The sequence below is a fragment of the Dermacentor albipictus genome, chromosome 9 (genome assembly GCF_038994185.2).
Source record: "Dermacentor albipictus isolate Rhodes 1998 colony chromosome 9, USDA_Dalb.pri_finalv2, whole genome shotgun sequence".
Taxonomy (NCBI): Eukaryota; Metazoa; Arthropoda; class Arachnida; order Ixodida; family Ixodidae; genus Dermacentor; species Dermacentor albipictus.
In genome coordinates this window covers 105,530,514-105,555,356 of record NC_091829.1, presented here as the reverse complement: position 1 = coordinate 105,555,356, position 24,843 = coordinate 105,530,514, and the positions used below count along the sequence as shown (strand labels likewise).

Here is a 24,843-nt window from a genome sequence, read left to right as displayed (position 1 = left end):
AACACTTAACATTCCTTTAGTATTTAGCTATGAGAGGTATTGCATTTTACGTGGAAGAAAAATTTGGTAATTGGCGTCAACATGTTATCCGATATAAGAAAGACACTGCCCAGCGAAGCTGTCATCATGATTCCTATTACTCTGTTGTGTTGTTCTATTCAAATATGGCCATTCATTAATGCGTAAAAAATAGTTAGGCGCGCATTTCTTATGAAAATGTTTGCTGCTACTTTCATCCGCCTCCGAAACAGGCCTCCAAAAAACGAATTGCTCATGGCTGCTAACACGACGGCGTGTCATGTAGAGTATTTACATATTTAATTCACAAACACCATAGTAGCAATCACCTGAGAGAAAAGTTTCGTTGTTTAGATCGACAGCCACTCAATTGAAAGTGATGAAATGTATCATAGTGGCCCTCAGTAGCCTTTATCGACAATATGGCCCACCCCTGATCACGTAACGGTAGCAATCGACTGTCCGTATGGCGAGGCACGCTATGTTCGCGAAACCCATCAGTTCACTTCAACTTCGAATTAAAACCATAAAGCATTTTTTTACAGTGCCAACTGGAATGGCTAAAGTATTCTCGAGCTACTACTACGGAGCTTAGATTGCCTACAAAAGGAAAATTCAAGCACCTTTTGTCTCACCATGTCTCGATCCAGCATTATTTAATTATACAAACGGATAACTATTCGCTTCGTCGGTACTTAAAAGAGAACCTTGCAGGCTAATTTAAATTTGCTCCAATCCAATCGCAAACATTCATAAAGAAAGCACCACAAGCCTTGCATATACTTTCACTTGATTTCTGACCCTCCACAGGGGGAATTTCGATATCTTCAATATGTCCCATACTACTAGTCATTGACGCTTCGACTGCTTTCTGGCTACAGCTATGTGGTCCAGCAGGCATACTTCACTAAAAAAATTGGGCCGAGCAGCCTGTGTCAGTTTGCCAAACAGATTCGTCATGTATATTCCTTAAGCAACAAGCACCAGTAAATTTCTCAAGTGAGTTTGATGTGATTTGATTTATTAATTTCCGTTTACACACACACATGTACAGAGGAGTGGTAAATGGAGGTGGATGAGGGAAAAAAGCCGCACAGACGCGGCTTGAGGTAATCTCACCCTCTTAGGTACAATATGGCTGCATGGGGTAACACATCAAGCGCCATATAAATTACATCTATATAGTGGCCATAAAACATTGCAGTTATACAATATATGAAAGCACAGTGAAATATTTCCACGATAACAATGCAAAACACACTGCGGCATTGAAATAAATAAATGATATTCACTTGGTAACATAGACAAAAAAAGAGGAACATAACATGCATTATTAATCATTAACAAACGCGCTCTAAAGAGGTGAGTTGAACGTGTAGCAGGGAAAAGGGAATATATATTGGTACATTCCTATTTGTACTCTGTAAATAGCTGTAAGCCTTCATTAACTTTACTTCAAATTTCCGCTGCTTAAAAAAAATAAACACGTGAAGAACCGCCTAATGTTGACAAGCAGTTAAAGAAGCAAGTGAGACGTGTAGAATCTAAGCTCCAGTATTAGTTAAGTCACCGTGCTACTGCCGACCGTTTCTGTGAGGAAATGCAAAAATTCGATATTATACCATGAACTACTCGTCGTGAGCAAACCTGTTTTAGCGGAATAAAATCAACGTAACTGCTGTAGTAGTCATATATAGCCAGCTTTGTGACATACTTGTTGCACCGCGGCAGGTATGGTATCATAACTGGATTCCTATAGGCTATGCTTTTGCGATTGTCTATCCGCGTATGAAAAACCCGCAATGGGCTGGTCTGCGTCGCTTCGGCTGGCACTGTAGCCTTGCCTTCGAGAGCTGCATTGTTGTCTAAGAAATAAGCTCTTTGAATAAATGTTCGCAAAGGAAGACGTCATAAAAATATGTTTGAGACGACCACCGTAAGTATACAAGCAGAGAGAACGAGGGCGAACAAACAAAAACACCGCAGAAAGCGCCCGTACAAAGCACGAACTGTAGCAGACGACAGGCCTGAGTCCCCTCCCTGACGTCACGCGAGCGGCGCTCGCAGCGCCGCTCTTGTTCGTTCTCGGGGCTAATATACAAAAAAACATGTCCTCACCAAGCGAGGTGTCATGACAAAATTCTCGCGGCAAAACTAACGAAAAAAAATGGTAGATGATATCTCTTACGCTGACGATGAAAAACTGGCACCTCAACGTTGACATTGTTTTGGTTAACTTTACGTCAACGCAGCACATCAACTGAACTCGGAGGAGCGAGAGATTGTTGATTGGGGAGTGAAAGGTTGGGCTAAGTGCAGCGTCGTAACTGTCTCTCAAAAGAGGGCCCCTAACCCGCACTGCACAACAGGAAGGGAGAGAAAGGGGAGGTGGCAGTGACAACAGAGGATGCCTATGCGCGTGACGGAAAAGCTCAAAGACGGTCGGTAAGACCGACATAATCGGCGACGGTTAGAAAAGCACGCGCGCGTTATCAGCATGATCGCATTTCCTGTCGCCAATGCTATCATGCTGATAACATGCGTGCCGTTCGTTACTGGAAAGTACCGGGATCGCAACTGTAAAGAAAGGAAACGCAACAAGGCAGATGACGATTATCGCTGTGTGGCAGAAGGGGCACTCGAAAGGGTGTAAACTGTTCTTAGAATGAGTTTCAAAGTATCACCACTTTGTGAACTGTGCCGCCGCCACACGATCTCCTCGCCTCCTCCTCGCCCCTTGCGCGTCCCCTACGACAATCGGTCTCCGTGCCGCTACCCTTGAAAACTCACGCATCTTGCGTGTTCCTTGGGTTTTTCTTTTTCGCCCGCACCATTTTTCTCCTCAGCTCGGCCGCCTCGGCGCTTTACCTCGGCGTAGTGAACGCTGTACGCTGTGTTTCCTGCTGTCTGTGCTAGCGGTATGCATATAACTGCTGTGCATATAACTGCAACAAGAAGCGTGAAGCTGGTTATGCAATATTTGTGATACCACATGGAAAGCGTGACAGCTTGCGCAGGAAGCACTGATTGCATAACTTTGGCCGCAAGAATTTTATTCCGGTAAAGAAGAGTGTTGTATGAGAGGTGAGGCGTCTTATTGCTCACATCAAAGCATCCACTAATGCTCTATTTTTTATTCTTCCCGCCTGCTCTCTAGCATTTTCGCTGCGGCAACTTGTACGTTGCAAAAAAATTGGATTGTCCTCAGCATGCCTAATATTTTGGCGGGACTCCATCTCCTCGCAAATCACCAACTGTTGTTCTTCAGTGGGAAATGAAGCACTAGAAGTTATTTTCTTCTGTGAAAAATGCTGAGCGATGATACCGCCTCTCGATCGCACATTTAGTTATTGTTAGGATACCGTTGCCTGTTTTACTGAAAATTGAAATAGCGGCTTGTAGAGGAGCTATTATTTTCAGCATACGTCGATGTGTGCCTCAGTCATACAATGAATGCAGGCCCCACAAAAAGTAGCGGCAAGTATACTTGAGGTATTGCAGGAGATGAGCGCTAGCTAGTCCACATTACGTGTTGCTTTTAAGTTTTAGGGCGAAAGCCTTAAGTCTCTGTTTCAAGGCCGCCTTTTGAAAGGAAAATATCACGCGACCCAGTAGGCCCATTAACTACCCAAAGCATGTCAAGCCGTATATAAGACATTAATAATTAGCCAAGTGAATTATTTATTAATTAGTGATTGAATTAGGGTGGATTAGGAGAGGATAAAGGTGTATTAGGGTGTATTAAGGTGTATTAATCTGCATGAACAAGGATTAAGGCGTGTCAAGGAAGTATAAGGTGGATGAAACGAAGATTAAGGTGGATGAGAGGAAGATTAAGGTGGATTAGAGTGAATAAAGGAGGATTAAATGAGCATGAACAATGATTAAGGCGTAATAAAGAGAATTAGGGCGGATTAAAGGGGATGAAGGAGGGAGTCAGTTTGAGGTTAGGGAGTTTGCGTTGCTGTCGTGTGGTCCAGTTTAGGCTACTACAGCAAAGCGCAGGACGACCTCACACGGTGCTGTATCGGCCAGTTACCGGAAAGGAAGGACGCAGGTGGGTTCTGCGAAGAGTGGAGGCGAGAGACACGCACGCGTGGAAAGAAATGGGATTAGTGGCTGCGCAATAGAAGAGGCATCAGATCTGCACCCTCGCTCGGAACAAAAGGGAAGATGGTCCGAGCTGAAGGGGGCGTTCGGGGAGATGGGCGATAAGGTAAAAGGTAGGGGGTGCGTGAGGTCACCACCACCGCTAATGCCGATGTGCTTCCCCACAGGTCCCGTCTCGGTCATGGAATCCGGGCGAGGCGACACTGTCCAGCCGATTCAAATGAGCGTCAATGTTTGGTACCCACGTGCGCCTTCTGAGAATGCCTGTGAAAACGGCGGTAGCTTTATCACGACTTAGCCAGCTGCAACCGATGGATGGTTTCGTGTGCGACTGCCATCGGGTCCCAATTATGGTGCTTGGATTTCAAACGAACCGGCCCACAGCTGCACGGGGGACAGAGTTTTCTCAGTACTGGCAGGGCAGCCCACTGTACGAGAGACATGCCGTCAATCAGCCATGGTTTCATGGAAGCATTCTCGCAGCTAGCGTGGCGGCCGCTTGCAGAAGAAAGGCGGAGGACATCAAGGGCCGATACTGACAGCCTAACGTAGGGCAGATAGAGATGACACGTGTCTTTGGCCAATCCTATCCAATGGCGTGTTGTAAAGTGTGCCAGTGTTTCCACCAATGCCGTGTGCGGCACGAAGGTGGTTGTGCTATTGGTTACAATGATGTGAGCTCGCATCTGTGACTCGCTGGTTTGCGACTCCTTTGTGCAACTGAGGGCTTAAAAAGTCATGTTTGGTTGTGTGGACAGAGCGGAGTTTCGGGCTTGGACTCTGACAGATGCCACTGGGTTTGAATGAAGCGTCACTTTATCGGACAACGGCACTTCCTTCGCGCTACCACCGTGCACTCGTATCATCGAGGGCTGCCGACGTCGTACCTCGAACACCTTCTCTCCTTAACTAGTGTAGAAGCTACCAGAGGATAAAGGCAAAAGAAATTAATTGAGAATTCAGGTCTATTAGGGTGTACTAAAGTAATTAGGGTTGACGAAGCAGGAATAAGACAAATAAGGGTGTATTAATTAGGATTAAGGTAGAATAGGGTGGATCGCGGTTGATGGATGTGCATTAAGGTAAATGAAACTAGACTTTACAAGGCTTTCACGCTCGCTTCTCTTAGGCGATACCTAAGTTCGCCTTAGATTTTTAGAATTTGGTTTGAACTGCGATTCCACGCACGCGTGAGTGGGCGACAATTATTATTTGGTTTTCTCACGCATACAGAAAATATGCAGGCGTGTTCACATGATCGTGCACGCTTGCTGCTGATATCGACATCTAGGCGGAGGCAGGGGATCTTCGCTTTACTAGCGCACGTTTTAAAGCCACCTTTCTGCGGTTTTGTTCTGTGCGCAAACTTTTTCCATTGATTTAACACCAGCGAATTCATTACATCAATGCGCTTTGATTACGAAGATTGAGCGACCAATAAAGATTGTGGTCATGATCCAGTAATGCAAGAAATATTCTGCAGGTGATAATATTTAGCACTGCAACGTATTTCATCCTAATACACCTTCATCCTCCCTCATGGACTTTAATAATCCTTAGTCCACCATAATCCTCCTTCAACCACCCTAATCCACTCTAATCCTCTATAATGCACCTTCATCCACCTTAATCCATCTCAATTCTCCTTAACACACTTTATTCCTCCTTAGCACATCTTAATTATTCTTTTTACAATTAATAATCAATAATTCAATAACTGATAATCAGTAACCATCTTGTATACACGGGTGGACAAGCTTTGGTTCGTTTCCGGCCTTCCTTGGGTCATGTGATATTTTCTATACCTCACAACACGACCTTGAAACAAAGATCTAAAGCTTTCGCTTAGTAAGCCACACGCACAGGGATGTGACACAAGCAATACTAGTTCAAATGCAGAAAGTAAAACATCTCATCATGTTGCAGAAAAATTGTCTGCACTGTCGAACTCGCCTCAACGCTCCTTTTACACCAGTTTACGTACTCCGTTCATACGGCTTTAGGGAAAAAACCAACGTCTTCATAAATGTTGCCTTAAGCATGATCGATGTGCTTATCACCATATCTGAAAATTTGTAACACTAGTGGGCCGTGCAACTGGCCCAAGATAACGCGCCTCCGTAGATTGCTACGGCCCGTCCGCGGGAGCCGAGGAGAAAAGGCGAGGACAATCGAGACGGAAAGCGCCGCGGGCAGGAGAGTGTCGCTACTTTCCAATTATCAAGCAGTTTTACCCTGCGCGACCCGGCATTTGGCGTCGCGGAGCGCGACCTCTTCTGGAAATGCTGGCGCGCCGATTCAAACGAGTTGACCCGCCGACACAGCGCGCTCGACGGGTGGTGTGCGCGCCTGGCCAGGTCGTCCGTTGCATTGTTTTCCGCGATGGCGACAAGGAACAGGAGCCGCTGGTGTCGCAGGTCACACCCGCACCGCTAAAAAGCATGGATATGGAGGGCAACCCACCGAGCAAGCAGCGGGGCGCGTTCGTGGAGAAGGAGCAGCCGCAGCGTCGGTCGCAAGTCGCAGATAATCGCCGCGCTCGTGATGCGTGGAGATTCCTTGAGGATGTCGATAGCTAGGCGCTTCCCCTACGAGCTCCATGTTTGTGGAAGAAGCGCGGAACGAGAGGTGGCACTGTCTGGTGCGGTGCAGTGCAGGCAGCAGCCGCGGAGGCGTCGTTAAGGACGGAGCCGTTCGAGTACAGGTGTGTCCTTCCCACCAAGTCACCCTGTATCCGTGAAGCAACCTCCTGCCTTATTGCCCATACAGGTGTGCGGTGCTTGGAACGGACGCCCGGAAGGTCGAGGCACACGTGTAGTAGCGCGAGCTGGTTCGGGGGCGGTGTGGGTGCAGGGAGCACCGGTGGATCAGCCAGCACGTCGTGGAAGAGATCGAAGACCTTTCCCACACGCGGCTTGAAGAGTCGGCGGAGTAGGGACAGCATGGGTCCGGTGCCCGGGGCTCGGGAGAGACGCTCCAGGTGACAAAGGCTACGCAGATCGCACGTGATGGAGAGGGGTCATGCGCCTATTTCCGCCAGTGTCCACGTCACGCGTGAGGTACGGGGAGACCGTGGCAGATGCACAGGGTTCGTCGGTGATCTAGATTGATGTACTACCACTAATTCTCGCGAAATGGGCACCGCGGCAGCGCGTAGAGCACCTTTTGCAATTCGAGAGCCTCGTAAAGGTCCACCGCAAACGACGGAGGCAGCCGTCGCCACGCGCGCGATGCCTGCGCACCACGCTCTCTATTCGGTACATCTCCGCACGTAGCTGCTTTACTGCAGGATCGAAGTTGAGACGGCGGTCTAGGGCGAGCTCGAAGTAGCGGACCGTTGCTCGCCAGCAGAGGGGGAGGCCATTGACAAGCACGCCACCGGTGTGGCGGTGGGTGGCAGCGTGGGTGTGACCATGAAAGTCTCGCTCTTGCTGGAGGAGAGGCGCAGACTGATGGCGAGAAGGAAGCCAGCCACAGCGTAGAGGGCCGCCTGTAGCTGGTCACGCATCTCGCACATGCCGGTAGTCGGGCAACGAACGTATAGCGTCACGTCGTCCACCTAAACCACATCGCGCCCAGGGAATTGAAGTTTGAAGTTTGAAGTTTATTACAATTTTGACAATACAAGATTGTTGGCCTGCTTTTCCCAAGGCAATTGGCCTGCTTTTCCCAAGCACTCTATGACGGCTGCAAGAGTGAGGCTAAACAGGAAGGCATTCAACACGCTTCCCTGAGGCACGCCGCACATCATAGGGACGTGCCGGCACAGTGGACGTCCTGCCTTTTGAGAATGGCCGAATATAGGTGCAGCGGTGGCGTAGAGGTAGAGCATCCGCCTCGCGTGCAAGAGGATCGTAGTTCGAATCCCGGTGCCGCGTAATTTTCTACCGGATGAAAAAAAATCCGTGTGTTGATTAAATTGCATAAACAGCTCTGGAGTAAGGTCTGATCTCGGTGACCAGAACCACTAAAGCACTCCCTCACCAGAGTAGTACTGGCCACCCTGGAGCAGTACTTGGCCCTAACATCCTATGACTACAATAATCAAACCCCGGCCCTCAGTCCCCAGCAGCTCCGAAGCAACTGACCACGGCGGTGGTTAGACCTGTGACGCAGCAGAGGGTGCTAAGAATGCCTCGGTCCGGACGCTAGAACGTTATCTAGTTAGGCGAGCCTAGCAGGGCTATTGGAGAAATTAGAGGGCAGTAAATGGGATATAATCAGGAGCAGTGATGTTAGGAGGACAAAAGATGCATATACAGTTCCAGTATGCTACCGGGCCTTAGCGGAGAGACGAGAACTAGGAGTCGGATTCCTGAATAATAAGAACATAGCTGGTAACATACAGGAATTCTATAGCATTAACGAGAGAGTCGCAGGTCTTGTGAAATTTAGTAAGAGTTACAAATTGAACGTCGTACAGGTCTACGCCCATACATCTAGTCATAATGACCAATAAGTCGAAAGCTTTTGTGAAGACGTGGAATCGGCGATGGGTAAAGTCAAAACAAAATGCACTATACTATTGGTCGACCTCAATTTCAAGGTAGGCAAGGAGCAGGCTGCAGACAAGTCAGTGGGGGATTATGGCATAGGTTCTAGGAATAGCAGGGAAAGGTTATTAGTAGAGTTTGCAAAACAGAATATTATGCGGCTAATTAATACCTTCTTCAGCAAGCGGGATAGCCCAATGTAGACGTGGAGGAGCCCCGAGGGCGAGGCTAGAAATAAAATAGACTTCATACCCTGCGCTCACCCTTGCATCATACAACATGAGGACGTGCTCGGGAAGGTTCGCTGCAGTGACCGTAGGATGGGAAGAACTCGAATTAGCCTAGACTTGAGGACGGAACGGAAGAAACTGCTACACAAGAAGCCGATCAGTTAGCGGTAAGAGGGAAAATACAGGAATTCGACATCAAGCTACAGAACAGGTATTCGGCTTTAGCTCAGTAAGAGATCCTTAGTGTTGAAGCAATGAACGACAATCTTAGGGACACAATTAAGGAGTGTGCAATAGAAGTCGGTGGTAACTTCGCTAGAAAGGGTACCAGTAAGCTAGCGCGGTAGACGAAAAATCTGATAAAAAAACGCCAATGTATGAAAGCCTCTAATCCTACAGATAGAATAGAACTGGCAAAACTTTCCAAGATAATCAGCAAGCGTAAGACAGCTGACATGAGAGATATAAGACGGATGGAATTGAGCATGCTCTCAGGAACGTAGAAAGCCTAAAAGTAGTGAAGGAGGAGCTCGGAATAGGCAAGAATGCTATGTATGCGCTAAAAGACAGCCGGCAATACCATTACTGATATAGATCAGATAGTTCAAGTGGCTGAGGAGCTCTATAGAGATTTATACAGTACCTGTGGCACCCACGATGATAATGGAAGATAGAATCGTCTAGAGGAATTTCACATCCCAGAAGTAACGCCGGAAGGAAGAGCAATGCAATAGGGGAAGGCAGCTGGGAATATCAGGTAAAAGCAGAATAATTGAAGGGTGGTGGGCAGATTGTTCTAAAAAAACTGGCCACCATGTATACGCAATGCCTCATGACCTCGAGCGTACCGGAATCTTGGAAGAACGCTAATATTAGCCTAATCCATAAGGGAGGGGACGCCAAAGATATAAACAAAAAATATACACCGATCAGCTTACTCATTAGGTCGGTGATCACCGATCACCGACCTACAAAGTACAGCCATCGTAGTCCTTCATAAAGAAAGCGACAATATCCTAATAAAGAAAGGCGTCGGGAAGGGAGACGCGATCTCTCCAATGCTATTCTCAGCATGTCTACACGAGGCGTTCAGAGACATGGATTGGGAAGAACTAGGGATAAGAGTTAATGGAGAATACCTTAGTAACTTGCGATTCCCTGATGATATCGCCTTGCTTAGTAACTCAGGGGACCAATTGCAATGCATGCTCACTTACGTGGAGAAGCAAAGCAGAAGGGTGGGTCTAAAAATTAATCTGCTGAAAACTAAAGTAGGGTTTAACACTCTCGCAAGAGAACAGCAGTTTAAGGTAGGTAGCGAGGCACTGAAAGTGGTAACGGAATGCATCTACTTAGGGCAGGTAGTGACCGTGGATCCGGATCATAAGACTGAAATCATCAGAACAATAAGAATGGGCTGGGGTGCGTTTGGCAGGCATTCTCAGATCACGAACAGCAGGTTGCCATTATCCCTCACGAGAAAAGTGTATAAGAGCTGTGTCTTACCAGAACTCACGTACGGGGCAGAAACCTGGAGGCTTACGAAAAGGGTTCTGCGTAAATTGAGGATGACGCAACGAGCTATGGAAAAAAGAATAGTGTGTGCAACGTTAAGGGATAAAAAAAGAGCAGGTTGGGTGAGGGAACAAACGCAAGGTAATGATATCTTAGTTGAAATCAAGAAAGATAAATGGACATGGGCCGGGCATGTAATGAGGAGGGAAGATAATCGATGGTCATTAAGTGTTACGGAGTGGATTCCAAGGGAAAGGAAGCGTAGCAGGGGGCTGTAGAAAGTTAGGTGGGTGGATGAGATTAAAATGTTTGCATAGACAACATGGCCACAATTAGTATAGGACCGTGGTAGTTGGAGAAGTATGAGAGAGGTCTTTGCCCTGCAGTGTGCGTAACCAGGCTGATGATGATGTTGAATATAGACCCGGAGCTAATCCACTACGCCAAACGCGTGCACCGAAGCCAGGAGGGTCTCGTGGGGCACACAATCGAAAGCGACCTGCACGTCGAGGAACAAGAGGAAAGCGGCTTCCCCTATAGGTTGCTCGAGCGTGCCCACAACGACGGCAAGGCAGTCACCCGTGGAGCGGTGTGCTCGGAAGCCGCACTGTTCAAGGGGCAGGGTAGCACTAGTCTGCGCGATCCACTAAAGCCACGAGAGGGCCATGTCTTCTGTGGTTTTGCCAGAAATCGACATGAATATTGCCACCCTGTACGAGATGAGGTCGCGTGGTGGCTCGCCATGCTTCAGGAGCGGCACGATAATCGTGTGGCGCCATTGATCGAAGAGACAGCCGCTGCGCATGACGCCGTTGTACACGTCGAGCGGGAGATGACGCTGATCGTTGTCCAAGTTGCCCAGCACCTGGTGCGTGGCCCCGTCCGGCCCGGGGACACTGCAGCGTCTTCCGCGGCACAGGACCCGCTACAGCTCGTGGAAGGAGAAGCCAGCATCGCACAAACTTCTGATCGCCTGCGCGTGGGTTGGCTCTTCTCTATCTCAGACAAAGGCAGCCTCGTAGAGTGCCTGTAGCGCGAGCGCAGGTACGCCGGGTGTGAGAGATGCAGCGGTGGCAGCAAAAGCATCCGCGAGTAGCTAGGCGAGCGCCAGCTCAGTGATGAGGAGACGCAGCGCGCTCCACTTGGCGGGGCGTAGCCTCCTTGCGAGCGGTGCACAAAGCGCTCCTTACGCGCCCTGTCCGGTGGTGACATCAAATCATGTATCGAGGGCGGGCACGCAGCTGTTGCGAGCAAGCGAGCGAGCAGCGGGAGAGGAGAAGCAAGAGAGGTGGGAGTGAGGTCACGTCCGCTCTGGTAGGCAGGTGTTCAGTCTATGGCAGGCAAATGTTTTCCATCATTTAACCGTTTAAATATCATGACACTTCCGCGGGGGCGACGTTCCTAGTGACGTCATAACCTCCGCTTTCTACCTCCACCTTTCCAGGAATTTCGCCGAAGTCGTGCTCAACTGGAGGGTCTCTACAGTCTGCGATGCGGTGCTTTGGTGTGCGGTCATCAATGATTTATAATTGGTGAAGTTATTCCGGACATTTCGATAACTCCCCTTGTAACTAAACTGATGCTGTGATGTCGCACCTATAACGAAACCCATATATTTTGTACTGTGCATTTTTTTTCCGATTCATTTTGAATCTGGTCTCCAGCCGTTTTAGGAGGTTTACCGGAAGTGCTGCGCAAGAAACAAGAATGTCACTCGACGCTCGTGCCACTCAAATAGGCGTACATCGCCGGGCGTCGATCAGCTGCGTTGCAGTGAGCGCATATGCAGTGCACAAACTCTGAAGTAGATGGGTGCGGTGGTACTTGGGGTTATTACCCGCCGTGGCTGCTCAATGACACGTATGCGATAACGCAAGAACGAAGAATACATTATTCTGCCTCAAGATGGTAGAAATTCGGCCATACGTTTTCAGTACTTTCTCAATGAAGCTTTAATGCCGTAGCCTCAAAGCTGGAATAATGACGCAGACGCATTGGAACATTATCTACACTGCTCACCGATATAGGCATATGAACGTTACAAAGCGTGAACTGGACACGAAATAAAAATGCAGAAAAAGAAAACACGCATACAGTGGTACCTGTGGGTGTGCGAATATATGTCTTTTCCGACCTGGTCCTGTTCACGCTTTTAAGGCATTTATGAATTCTTAACCTGGCCAAGCTACCACTCTGGCGATATAAACTGTTTGCAGAATATTTGGCCCAAGAAAACGTATTGCATATTACAAACAAATTATGCATAAAAGCAGCTTCAGCTATATTGAAGGACTGTTAGCACAAATCGATAAAAAAATTACCGCAAAATCTGAGTGCCGAGCATCACTCAAATAACGAAGGTGACTAGTCGTCCAGCGTAAAACTGGCGTGGGCTATCATGGAACCTGCGCAAAGTTAATCGAGGTTGTGGTGTTTGGTGCAACAAGCGCACCTAACGGATTAACCGGTAAACGCAAACCCCATGTAATATGAGAATAAGATTGCGCAGTCATTGACTGTGATGTAGCTATATATAGCCTCTTCCAGAGCCTTGTTCACCTCCTAGGAAAACTTGTAGGCAGAACTGGTGCAGAAGCGTGAGTAGTCAGGAATTAGCCGGTCCATCGTAAGATTATTCGCCACAGCGTACAATAGTGGGTAGAGGTGAGCTAAATGTCGCGTGCTCTAAACATCTAATTGATAGAAAAAAATATTGAATACTGAGTGCGCAGCATAGCTCAAGTACTTGGCGTGACTGGTCATGTAGCGTAAAAACAGCGTTGGCTTTCATAAACTTGTACAAAGTTAAATAGCGGCAGTGGCCATCGGATTCTAATCACTTCCGCCATCAGTTATCAGTAGATGGTTGCTGTTCCCGATGGCACAAAAATTGCGTCGCAGTGCTATGAAATTGTGCACACCTTTAGGGAACACACAGGTGAGGAGTATGATGACTAGGCAATCTCCAACAAGAGAGATGACGAATGACACGGTAACCAGGCTCACGTTCAATCCCTCGCCGTAGGGGTGTTGCACATTTCTGGGCCAAAACATCATTGCGATAGCGATGAAACTCACGACGAGGCCATAGGCCATAGCTGTTAAAAAGTTACCCCAGATGAACTCGGCATCAGATAACCCCATTACGCACTGGTGTTCCTGGAAAAGATAATGCAAATGATTAGAAATTCCAGTGCAGGATAGCATACAGTGCGGTTTGTTCATGTGCGGCTTTTCCCTCTCCAGATGAGCATGTACAATCTAAGCTTTTTGTATCCAGATATGTAAATACAGTTAAAATGGGTGAAAGTAATGAAAAAGGGAAACGAGAGCAACAGAGGATGTCTGACAAATAAATGATATAGGTACTAGGCTCTCTGAAAAAATACCGTAACTCTTCAGCGCTTCAAGGAGGTTGTAGCTTAAAGCTTGAGAAGATTGCTCAAAGCCTTATGAGTGAGTGAGCGAAGAAGTTAAGAAGCAGTGCAGCAGCGACGCCGGAATGTTGCTTAAACGCTGCTTGTTTTTCACGCAGTTCTTGGGATGCTTCCATGGATTCTTCTGCGGGGACGCTGCCTTATCTTCCGCGCTTCCTTTTCACCGGCACGTGGATGCGGTCGATGGTGTGCCCATGGACAGCCCTATCACTCCTGTTGGTGATAGCCCTGGCATGCCCCTTGGCTTTGCCGACGGCCTCCCACGTGATTCGCTTCTGGCTGTTGTCACCGTCGTTCTACCAATCACCGCTAAGCAGTGGTCAGCGACATCTACACCGGACCATATAAAGGACTTTGCAACGGCACCTTCCTTCAGTGGGCAGTGCAGCAGCGACGCCGGAATGTTGCTTAAACGCTGCTTGTTTTTTACGCAGTTCTTGGGATGCTTCCATGGATTCTTCTGCGGGGACGCTGCCTTATCTTCCGCGCTTCCTTTTCACCGGCACGTGGATGCGGTCGATGGTGTGCCCATGGACAGCCCTATCACTCCTGTTGGTGATAGCCCTGGCATGCCCCTTGGCTTTGCCGACGGCCTCCCACGTGATTCGCTTCTGGCTGTTGTCACCGTCGTTCTACCAATCACCGCTAAGCAGTGGTCAGCGACATCTACACCGGACCATATAAAGGACTTTGCAACGGCACCTTCCTTCAGTGGGCAGTGCAGCAGCGACGCCGGAATGTTGCTTAAACGCTGCTTGTTTTTCACGCAGGTATGTTATATCCAAGGTGCATATAGCTATTGTTCTGATGACCGCTTTTTGCTGCTGCTGTCCTGCCCGAACAGTGTTGTTACTTGCTGCTTTCGCATTTTGCACTGTTACGATAGCCTTCTCTTGAGCGGCGATATTGAACTTAACCCTGGACCTAGAGGTGTGCCTTCGGCAAGTACATCAAAGTCAAGCGAGGCTCATAACACCACTTCAAGTAGCAGTCAGTGCTCTACTAGTTCCCCTCCAGAGACGGCTAATCTTCTCGCTCAATTGTTGGCTGGTCAGAAACAAATTGCACTTGACATTGCCGATATTAAGGAATCTTTTAATTCCCACTTCGAAGCCCTTGAAACACGTGTATCTTCGCTCGAATCTTCTACAGGAGCTGCTGACTGTAGTACAATGTATGACAAACTTAACTCCGAAATAATCTCACTTAGGGAATCTATCGCTAAACTCGCTTCAAAATCCGATGAGGTAGAAAACCGGTCATGCCGGGACAATATCAGACCTTCATCAGACCTCTCAGACCTTCAAGCCAAAATTGATGACTTGGAAAATCGTTCCCGAAGGTCAAACGTAATATTCTATGGAATTGACGACGGGGAACAATTTGAAACATGGGAATCGTCCGAACGTCTTGTACGTGACTTCTGCAGGAACCGACTTGACTTTTCGATTTCGTCACTGGCCAGGGCTCACCGCATAGGTCGTTTCTCCTCAGATAAAAAGCGCCCCATCATCGCTAAACTTTTTAATGACAAAGAAGTCGAAACTATTCTGAGCAAAGGCTTCAAACTAAAGAATACGCCCTTCAGTGTCGCACGGGACTATTCGGAGGCTGTGCGGGACAAACACAGGAAGTTGTTGCAGTTTTCGAAAACACTAAGGAAGGAGGGTGATCGTGTACGTCTTATTTTTGACAGGCTGTGCCTAAATAACGTCACCTACACTTGGGACACAACTTCTAATTGCGCGGTGTGTGTACCACGCACAGCCGCACGCTCAGCAATGACCCCACCTACGTGACGTGCCCCTTCTAAGCGTCATGTACATGTAACCACCCCACCTCGTTCAGATGGAAAGGTATCTTTCTTCTACACTAATATCAGAAGTGTTCTTCCTAAAAGTATTCAACTATCTTCTATTATCGACTCAAGTTCGCCTTCCATCGTCGCACTAACAGAAACGTGGCTCAACGATACTGTTTCCGATAATAACATTCTTGTCAGTCAAGTAGATTTTAACTTTTTTCGCTGCGATAGAAAGGATCGAAGAGGCGGGGGTGTGCTTATTGGAATTTCTAAAGATTTCTTTGCTATACCTATCTTTGTCAACTCATTTCTTGAAAGCGTATTTGTGTCCCTGAAGCTTGGTTCCACTGATCTCATTGTTGGTATTTTTTATCGCCCCCTGGACATGAATGCGACCTTCGAAGGGGAATTTCATCGCGTTGTTGTTGACATATGCGGGAGGTTTCCAAATGCCGTTCTTTTAATCTTCGGAGACTTCAACTATCCAAATATTCAATGGTCTACACTATCTGTTTCAGCCAACGATACTCAGGCACAGGAATTTCTTGATTCTTGCCTTGATTTTTCGTTGTGCCAGCTTATCGAAAAACCTACACGTTGCTCGAGCACATGCGCAAATATTCTTGACCTAATTTTAACTTCTCGACCTGACCTGTTTACTGACATAGCCCATCTCGATGGTCTTTCTGATCATGACATAATTACTGGAAGCTTAACTTGTTCACTTAACCAAAAGAGAGTTGCTGAAAAGTGTATAAGGTGCTATAAGCGAGCCAATTTTGATGCAATATGTATCGAATTATCCCATTTCACGGACCATTTTTTAGACGCCTACTTGTCACGTTCCATTGAAGATAACTGGAACCTTTTTAAACATACTCTCTCAAACTTAATTAACAAATACATTCCAGTTATGACTATCAAAACAAGCAACATTTCTCCATGGTTCAATCAGCAATTACGTCGACTTAATAATAAAAAGAAACGACTTTTTAGAATGGCAGATAAAAACAGACTATCAGCTTCATGGTGTCGCTATAAAAAGTGTGACAAGGAATATCAACAACTTTTAAAAACTACTCGTCGTCGCTTTTTCAGTCGTGATTTGCCATCTTTGCTAATAAATAACCCTCGGCGCTTTTGGCGCACAATAAATCCCAGCAACCACCCCGATGTAACTCTTGCTAATACCAATGGTTCTCCTGTTACTGAATCAGAATGTGCTAAGTTATTAAATGACTCATTCGCAACAGTTTTTACTCTTGAGGATATTACTACATGCCCTAGCATTGATGTTGTTTCCGGTATTATTATGACTGAAATAATTATTGATGAAGCTGGTATTTTATCTCTACTTGGAAAATTAAAAACGTCATCTGCATCTGATCATAATGGCTTCAACAACAAAATACTTAAACATATTTCTTCTGGTATCTATCGTTGCTTGGCAGCCATCTTCTCTCTATCAATGTCGTCAGGCACAATTCCTCAGGACTGGCTAATAGCAAAAGTAGTGCCCATATTTAAATCAGGGGATCGCTCGTCTCCACTTAACTACAGACCTATATCTTTAACTAGTACCATCTGTAAACTCTTGGAACACATTATACACTCACAAGTAATTACATATTTAGAGCAACACAATATCATCTTCAAATACCAGCACGGTTTTCGCAAGGGCTTCTCATGTGAAACACAACTTGCAGGATTTACTCAGGATTTACACTCATCATTGGACGCCGGCATCCAAGTTGACGCCATATTCCTTGACTTCTCAAAAGCGTTCGATCGAGTTCCTCACCACCGGCTCTTACTAAAACTTAGACATCTTAATATTCACCCACTTGTTCTGGCATGGGTGCAAGCCTTCCTCTCTAATAGACAACAGTTCACGTCCGTCAACAACTTTGACTCTCCTTTCGTCCCAGTCTCATCCGGTGTTCCTCAAGGAAGTGTACTAGGTCCATTGCTTTTCCTAATTTATATAAATGACTTACCCTCGTCCCTCAAATCTAAAGTTAGGCTATTCGCTGATGACTGTGTTATTTACCGCAACATCTCTTCTGAAGCTGACCGCCAATCGCTACAATCTGACCTTGACTCCTTAACTTTATGGTGCACAACTTGGCTAATGACACTAAATCCTTCAAAAACTAAAGTGATGTCTTTCTCTAAAAACGCTTCTCGAATTCCTACCTCTTACTTGCTAAATAATACTTCAGTGGAACTTACGACCACGTACAAATATCTTGGAGTTAACTTTCAGTCTGACCTGTCCTGGAATAACCATATTAACGTCACCCTTACTTCAGCAAACCGCTCACTTGGGTTTCTTAAACGTAACATGAAACATACCCCATCGCACTTACGTAAACAGGCTTATATCACTTTAATCCGTCCTAAAATAGAATATGCCTCAGCCATTTGGGATCCCGATCAAGTCTACAATATTAAAAACATCGAAGCCCTGCAGAACCGTGCTGTGCGTTTTATTTTTTCGGATTATTCACGTGACACCAGCGTCACTTCATTGAAGAATCGTGCTGAACTGCAAGTATTATCATGTCGGCGTAAAATCGCTCGCTTATCACTTCTTCATAAGCTTTACCATCATGCATCACTTCGCGAGGACTTCTTTAGGCCACCCCCTGCCATCTTTCCCCGCCGTGATCACCCTTTTAAAATCGAACGCTTCACGTGTCGCACACTAACTTATGCCAGATCATTCATCCCGCGCACCATAACCGAGTGGAATAGCTTGCCATCACATATCGCAACCGTCACCGACATAAATGAATTTCAGAAACTTCTAATCCTTAATGAAAGTGCCCAAACCTTTCTTGTGTCATGTCCCACCCCCATTTTTTTTTGTTAAGAATGATGTTAAAAGATCTTGTCCTCTATGTAACATGCATATTGTTTTGGTTATTGTTCCTATTTTTATTGCGGTGTTTTGCCTTTTTCTTTTAAGTTTACGTTTTGTATTGTTTACTGATTTGTTATACATTAATGGTCTGAGTGCTTTCTATGACTCAAATTACCCTCCATTTTTCGTGTTTGTGATACGTATTCTTCTTGTGCACTTCTGATTATTTTTTACCACCACAATAATCTTATTCCTTTTGTATTATTATCTTTTATGGTTATTGTTTATTAGTTCCCAATTTTTGTTTTCAGCTTACTACTCACTTATTACATCTGTATGCGTTACTGCACCACCACCCCCTATGTAATACCCTCCTGCGAGAGGGCCTTTAGGGGTATTCTGAATAAATAAATAAAAATAAAAATATTTGAAGCAATGGGACACTAGCAGTGGCGTAGCTAGAAATTTCTTTCGGGGGGGGGGGGGGGGGGGGGGGCTCACAAAGCAGGTCAGCCTCCTCCTAAGAGGAAACATTATGTTGAATACATGTACATGGTCGAATACACATACATACATCTTAATACATGAAGAAGGAGAATTCATTTTTCTCGGCATCTACTTCAGCAATTGTGATGAGGTTTGTGGCATTTAAAAGAACACATTAAATTCTAGTGATTGCCTCTTTCGAATTTTTGATTTAGCTCGTTAATATTTTTGTGACAAAAGTGAAAAAAACCGCAAATTTTCAGAAAACGAAACAATGAAGTGTACAACTCTGTAAATGAGCGATGAAAATTGATATCTCAATTCTGTGAATTGCACATAATAGTACATGTACAGCGGACAAAATTGATGTTAAACATGAGTCTCAAAAAATTAAGTATTATGGAAATACGGCTTTTGCAGAACCCTTGTACATAACATAACCAATTCACATAAGATACAAATAGACATACCGAATTTGTCCGCTTTGAATGGTATAATGGATGTCGTTTACAGAACCGCGATATCTGTTCTTGATGCAGAGCTAATAATTTGTAAACTTCGTGCTTTTATATTTTTCTAAGTGTCGAATTTTTAAAAATATTTTAAACAAAGTTTGTGTTCTAAATCGAAATTTCTCTTCCAACAAACACTAGAGTTTAACTTACTCTCTCAAATGCAACAAGCTTCATTAAAAGCGATTCAGGGGTTATCTCAGAAAAGCGTTTCTACGCTTAACATTTATGCGAATAGGCCACGTCGGAGTTGGGCCCGAGCTAAAGCTTCCTCCCAAATAGATTGCCTAGGGATCAAATACATGAATAATACCTGCACTGCCATTGCCAAAGATGCTGCAAACGAATTCTTGAACGCTACCCACTATCAATACAAGTAAAATATAATTTTTTAATTAAATATTATACTCGTATGTGCCGAAGATTGTGCCCAACATAACTGATGTCAGGGGGGAGTTATTAGTAGAGTTTGCGGAACAGAATAATATAGGAATCGACGGCAACGAAAGGGCAGACCGCATAGCTCGAGGAAGCTACGACCGAGCAGCGGCTAGAACCCTAGAGGAACCACTGTCCGCAGTGCTACCTTCTTCCGCAAGCGGGATAGCCGAAAGTGGACGTGGAGGGGCCCGAACGGCGAGACTAGAAATGAAATAGACTTCATACTCTGCGCTAAGCCTGGCATCATACAAGATGTGAACGTGTTCGGCAAGGTGCGCTGCAGTGACCACAGGATGGTAAGAACTCGAATTAGCCTAGACCTGAGAAGAGAACGGAAGAAACTGGTACATAAGAAGCCGATCATTGAGTTAGCGGTAAGAGGGAAAATAGAGGAATTCCAGATTAATCTTCAGAACAGGTATTCGGCTTTAATTCAGGAAGAGGACCTTAGTGTTGAAGCAATGAACGACAATCTTGTGGACATCATTAAGGAGTCTGCAATGGAAGTCGGCGGTAACTCCGTTAGGCAGGATACCAGTAAACTATCGCAGGAGACGAAAGACCTCATCAAGAAACGCCAATGTATGAAAGCCTCCAACCCTACAGCTAGAATAGAACTGGCAGAACTTTCGAAGATGATCAACAAGCGTAAGACAGCTGACATAAGGAAGTATAATATGGATAGAATTGAACATGCTCCCAGCAACGGAGGAAGCCTAAAAACAGTGACGAAGAAACTAGGAATTGGCAAGAATCAGATGTATGCGTTAAGAGACAAAGCCGGCAATATCATTACTAATATGGATGAGATAGTACAAGTGGCTGAGGAGTTCTATAGAGATTTATACAGCACCAGTGCCACCCACGACAATAATGAAAGAGAAAATAGTCTAGAGGAATTCGAAATCCCACAGGTAACGCCGGAAGAAGTAAAGAAAGCCTTGGGAGATATGCAAAGGGGGAAGGCAGCTGGGGAGGATCAGGTAACAGCAGATTTACTGAAGGATGGTGGGCAGATTGTTCTAGAGAAGCTGGCCACCCTGTATATGCAATGCCTCATAACGTCGAGCGTACCGGAATCTTGGAAAAACGCTAACATAATCCTAATCCATAAGAAAGGGGACGCCAAAGACTTGAAAAATTATAGACCGATCAGCTTACTGTCCGTTGCCTACAAACTATTTACTAGGCTAATCGCAAATAGAATCAGGAACACCTTAGACTTCTGTCAAGCAAAGGACCAGGCAGGATTCCGTAAAGGCTACTCAACAATAGATCATATTCACACTATCACTCAGGTGATAGAGATATGTGCGGAATACAACCAAGCCTTATATGTAGCTTTCATTGATTACGAGAAAGCATTTGATTCTGTCGAAACCTCAGCAGTCATGGAGGCATTACGGAATCAGGGTGTAGACGAGCCATATGTAAAAATACTGAAAAATATCTATAGCGGCTCCACAGCCACTGTAGTCCTCCATAAAAAAAGCAACAAAATCCCAATCAAGAAAGGCGTCAGGCAGGGAGATACGATCTCTCCAATGCTATTCACAGCGTGTTTACAGGAGGTATTCAGAGACCTGGATTGGGAAGAAATGGGGATAAAAGTTAATGGAGAATACCTTAGTAACTTGCGATTCGCTGATGATATTGCCTTGCTTAGTAACTCAGGGGACCAACTGCAATGCATGCTCACTGACCTGGAGAGGCAAAGCAGAAGAGTGGGTCTAAAAATTAATCTGCAGAAAACTAAAGTAATGTTTAACAGTCTTGGAAGAGAACAGCAGTTTACAATAGGCAGCGAGGCACTGGAAGTCGTAAGGGAATACATCTACTTAGGGCAGGTAGTGACTGCGGATCCGGATCATGAGACAGAAATAATCAGAAGAATAAGAATGGGCTGGGGTGCGTTTGGCAGGCATTCTCAGATCATGAACAGCAGGTTGCCATTATCCCTCAAGAGAAAAGTGTATAATAGCTGTGTCTTACCAGTACTCACCTACGGGGCAGAAACCTGGAGGCTTACGAAAAGGGTTCTACTCAAATTGAGGACGACGCAACGAGCTATGGAAAGAATAATGATAGGTTTAACGTTAAGGGATAAGAAAAGAGCAGATTGGGTGAGGGAACAAACGCGAGTTAATGACATCTTAGTTGAAATCAAGAAAAAGAAATGGGCATGGGCAGGACATGTAATGAGGAGGGAAGATAACCGATGGTCATTAAGGGTTACGGACTGGATTCCAAGGGAAGGGAAGCGTAGCAGGGGACGGCAGAAAGTTTGGTGGGTGGATGAGATTAAGAAATTTGCAGGGACGGCATGGCCACAATTAGTACATGACCGGGGTTGTTGGAGAAACATGGGAGAGGCCTTTGCCCTGCAGTGGGCGTAACCAGGCTGATGATGATGATGATGAACTGATGTCAATACTTCCATGTTTTTGTCTATTTAGTAAGTGAAGAAAATATCACACGAACTTCAGAACTACATCAGTTCGAAACCAGCAAAGCAGTGCATGCCGCTGATATGAAAAATGCAAAATTCATGAAATGAACAAATTGAGGACAAATATGCTAATGAAACTTTGTCATTCAAGATCCTTGTTTGCATTCTTGGAGATTTGCAACGGCCAGTGAAAAATCTCAATGACGCTGTCATTTGTTCCAATGTATTACGCAGGAGCAGCTGTCACCGGTCGTGTATCGTGAGTATTTGCACCGAAATTATAGTCGCAACATAGATCACGTACAAGACGCAGGAGTTCTGTAGAATATACGAGGGCGAGTCAAATGAAAGTGAGCTAAGGCGAATATGTGACAAACGGGGCACTTTATTTAAATGCAGCCTCCATGAGCGTTTAGACGTTTGTCCCACTGACTAACGAGTCGCGTAATTCCTGTCTCATAAAGCTCCTGGGGTTGTTGCTTCAAAACGTCTCCAACTGACTTTCACGTCATCGTCCGAGACGAATCTGGTACACTTGAGCTGTTTTTTCGGTTGCCTCAAAATGTGGAAGTGGCAAGGCGACAGGTCTGTGCTGTTGGCGGATGTTGCAGCGTTTCCGGCTTGAGCCTTGCCAGTTTTGATGATGATGATGATTTAGGATTTTTATGGTGCAGCAGCCGTGCAGACTATAATGCGCCAAACACATGTTTTTCGGATTAGCTTATTTCTTCAAATTCTGTGAAATGGTGTAAATGGCCAAGTAAAAATATAAAACCTGAAATGTGCTATAGTTCTTGTAGAATCCCTGTGGTTTTTAAAAAGTTAAAAGTATCTTCATATGGCACGAGTGGTTCATCACTCAATAAAAACATGGGATGGATGGGGATTCTTTTCTCGTAAAAGATCTTAAAATATATTTTCCTCCATTTTTCTAAGCAAGGACATGTTATTAAAAAGTGTAACACGGTTAAAATTTCTCCGCAGTGTTGGCATGTGGGTTGTTGTTTGTTATTAATTAACTATGCGTCAGCCTTGTGTGACCAACTCTCAAGCGACATAATATAACCTCATAAAATCTTTGTCTATGGCGACAACTCCGCCATTCTCTTAAAACTGGTTTAATGCAATGAAGCTTGTTGAGTTCTTGATCCCACACTTTCTGCCACTGTTTCTCAACTGCTATTCTTACAGTGGCTTTATAATCTTGCCAAGGTATGCCAATATCATGTAGCTCCAAACCTTTGGCAAGGGCTGCCATAAAATCTGCTCTTTCATTCTCGGGAATTCCTACATGACTAGGAATCCAGCAGAAAGTGACATTTAAAGCTCTCATGTGGCATTTTGTGTATTGATTTTGTATTTTCTTCAGCAGATTATTTCTACATGGTAACCTAGATGCCAGAGCTTGAAGAGAGCTGAAGGAGTCGCTAAATATAACAGATTGATTATTTCCTCTTTTCAGGATGTCTTCAAGAGCTAACGAAATGGCATGAAGTTCTGCAGTAAAGACAGTAGCCTGACTTGGAAGTCTGATTTGTTTTTCAAAATGATTTGATGTCACTGCAGCGCCTACATTGCCATTGCTTTTTGATCCATCTGTAAAGTATTTCATGCAAAAATTATACTCTGATTCGATTTCTAAATATTCGCTTAGTAACGCCTCTCTTGGTGAAAATTGTTTCTGTTTTTTGTTAACCGAAAGTCGCATTTCGCATGTTTCATCTCCCAAAGAGCAAAAGAAGGTTCATCTTGCAACAATTTATTTTTTACGTTGTAACATAGGCCCGCATTAAGCTTTTGGTATCTGATAAAAAAGGAAGGAATGATTGCTGGTTTGTTGCTAAAATGCATTTCAAAGCGCGGCCTTGTAAATAGTAGTCTACAAGGATGCGTTGAACAGCACAGTACTCTCATTATGTACATGTTTCCAAGAAATAGTCTTCTGTGTTCCAAAGACAACTGGTTGGTTTCTGCATACAAGCTTTGTATAGGAGACGTACGAAACGCACCGGAGCACAGACGTAGTCCAAGATGATGCACGGGATCAAGAACCTCTAATGCGGACTTTCGAGCGGAGCCGTACACAAAACATCCATAGTCTAATTGTGACCGGACAACTGCATTGTATATGCGAAGCAGACATATTCTATCTGAACCCCATGATCGATGGGATAGGAGCTTTATTAAATTTATAGATTTCAGAGATTTCTATTTTGCATAAGCGATGTGCGCTTTGAAGTTGAGTTTCTTGTCAAAGATTACACCAAGAAATTTGTATTCATTCTTTACTGTGATTTGCTGTCCTTTAATATGTAATGTTGGGTCCGGTGTGAGCCTTCGGTATTGACTGAAAGGCACGCATATTGTTTTCTCTGCGCAAAATTTAAAACCATTTTCGTTTGCCCAACTATAGAGTTTACACCTGACTGCAGTTGGCGTTCGCAAGTAGCCATACTACAAGAGGAGAAACAAAGCTGAATGT

The 24,843-nt window shown here is 45.3% G+C and overlaps 1 protein-coding gene across 3 annotated transcripts in view; it reads right to left on the bottom strand.

The window, feature by feature from the left end:
* LOC135907193 (phospholipid-transporting ATPase ABCA3-like) overlaps nucleotides 1-24,843 on the bottom strand; it is a 327,820-nt gene that overhangs the window by 223,143 nt on the left and 79,834 nt on the right. For all 3 annotated transcript variants that reach the window (XM_070525205.1, XM_065438877.2, XM_070525204.1), the window contains exon 6: nucleotides 13,288-13,525. In XM_070525205.1, coding sequence (XP_070381306.1) covers nucleotides 13,288-13,525 — 238 coding nt within the window. The remainder of the gene's footprint in view (nucleotides 1-13,287; nucleotides 13,526-24,843) is intronic.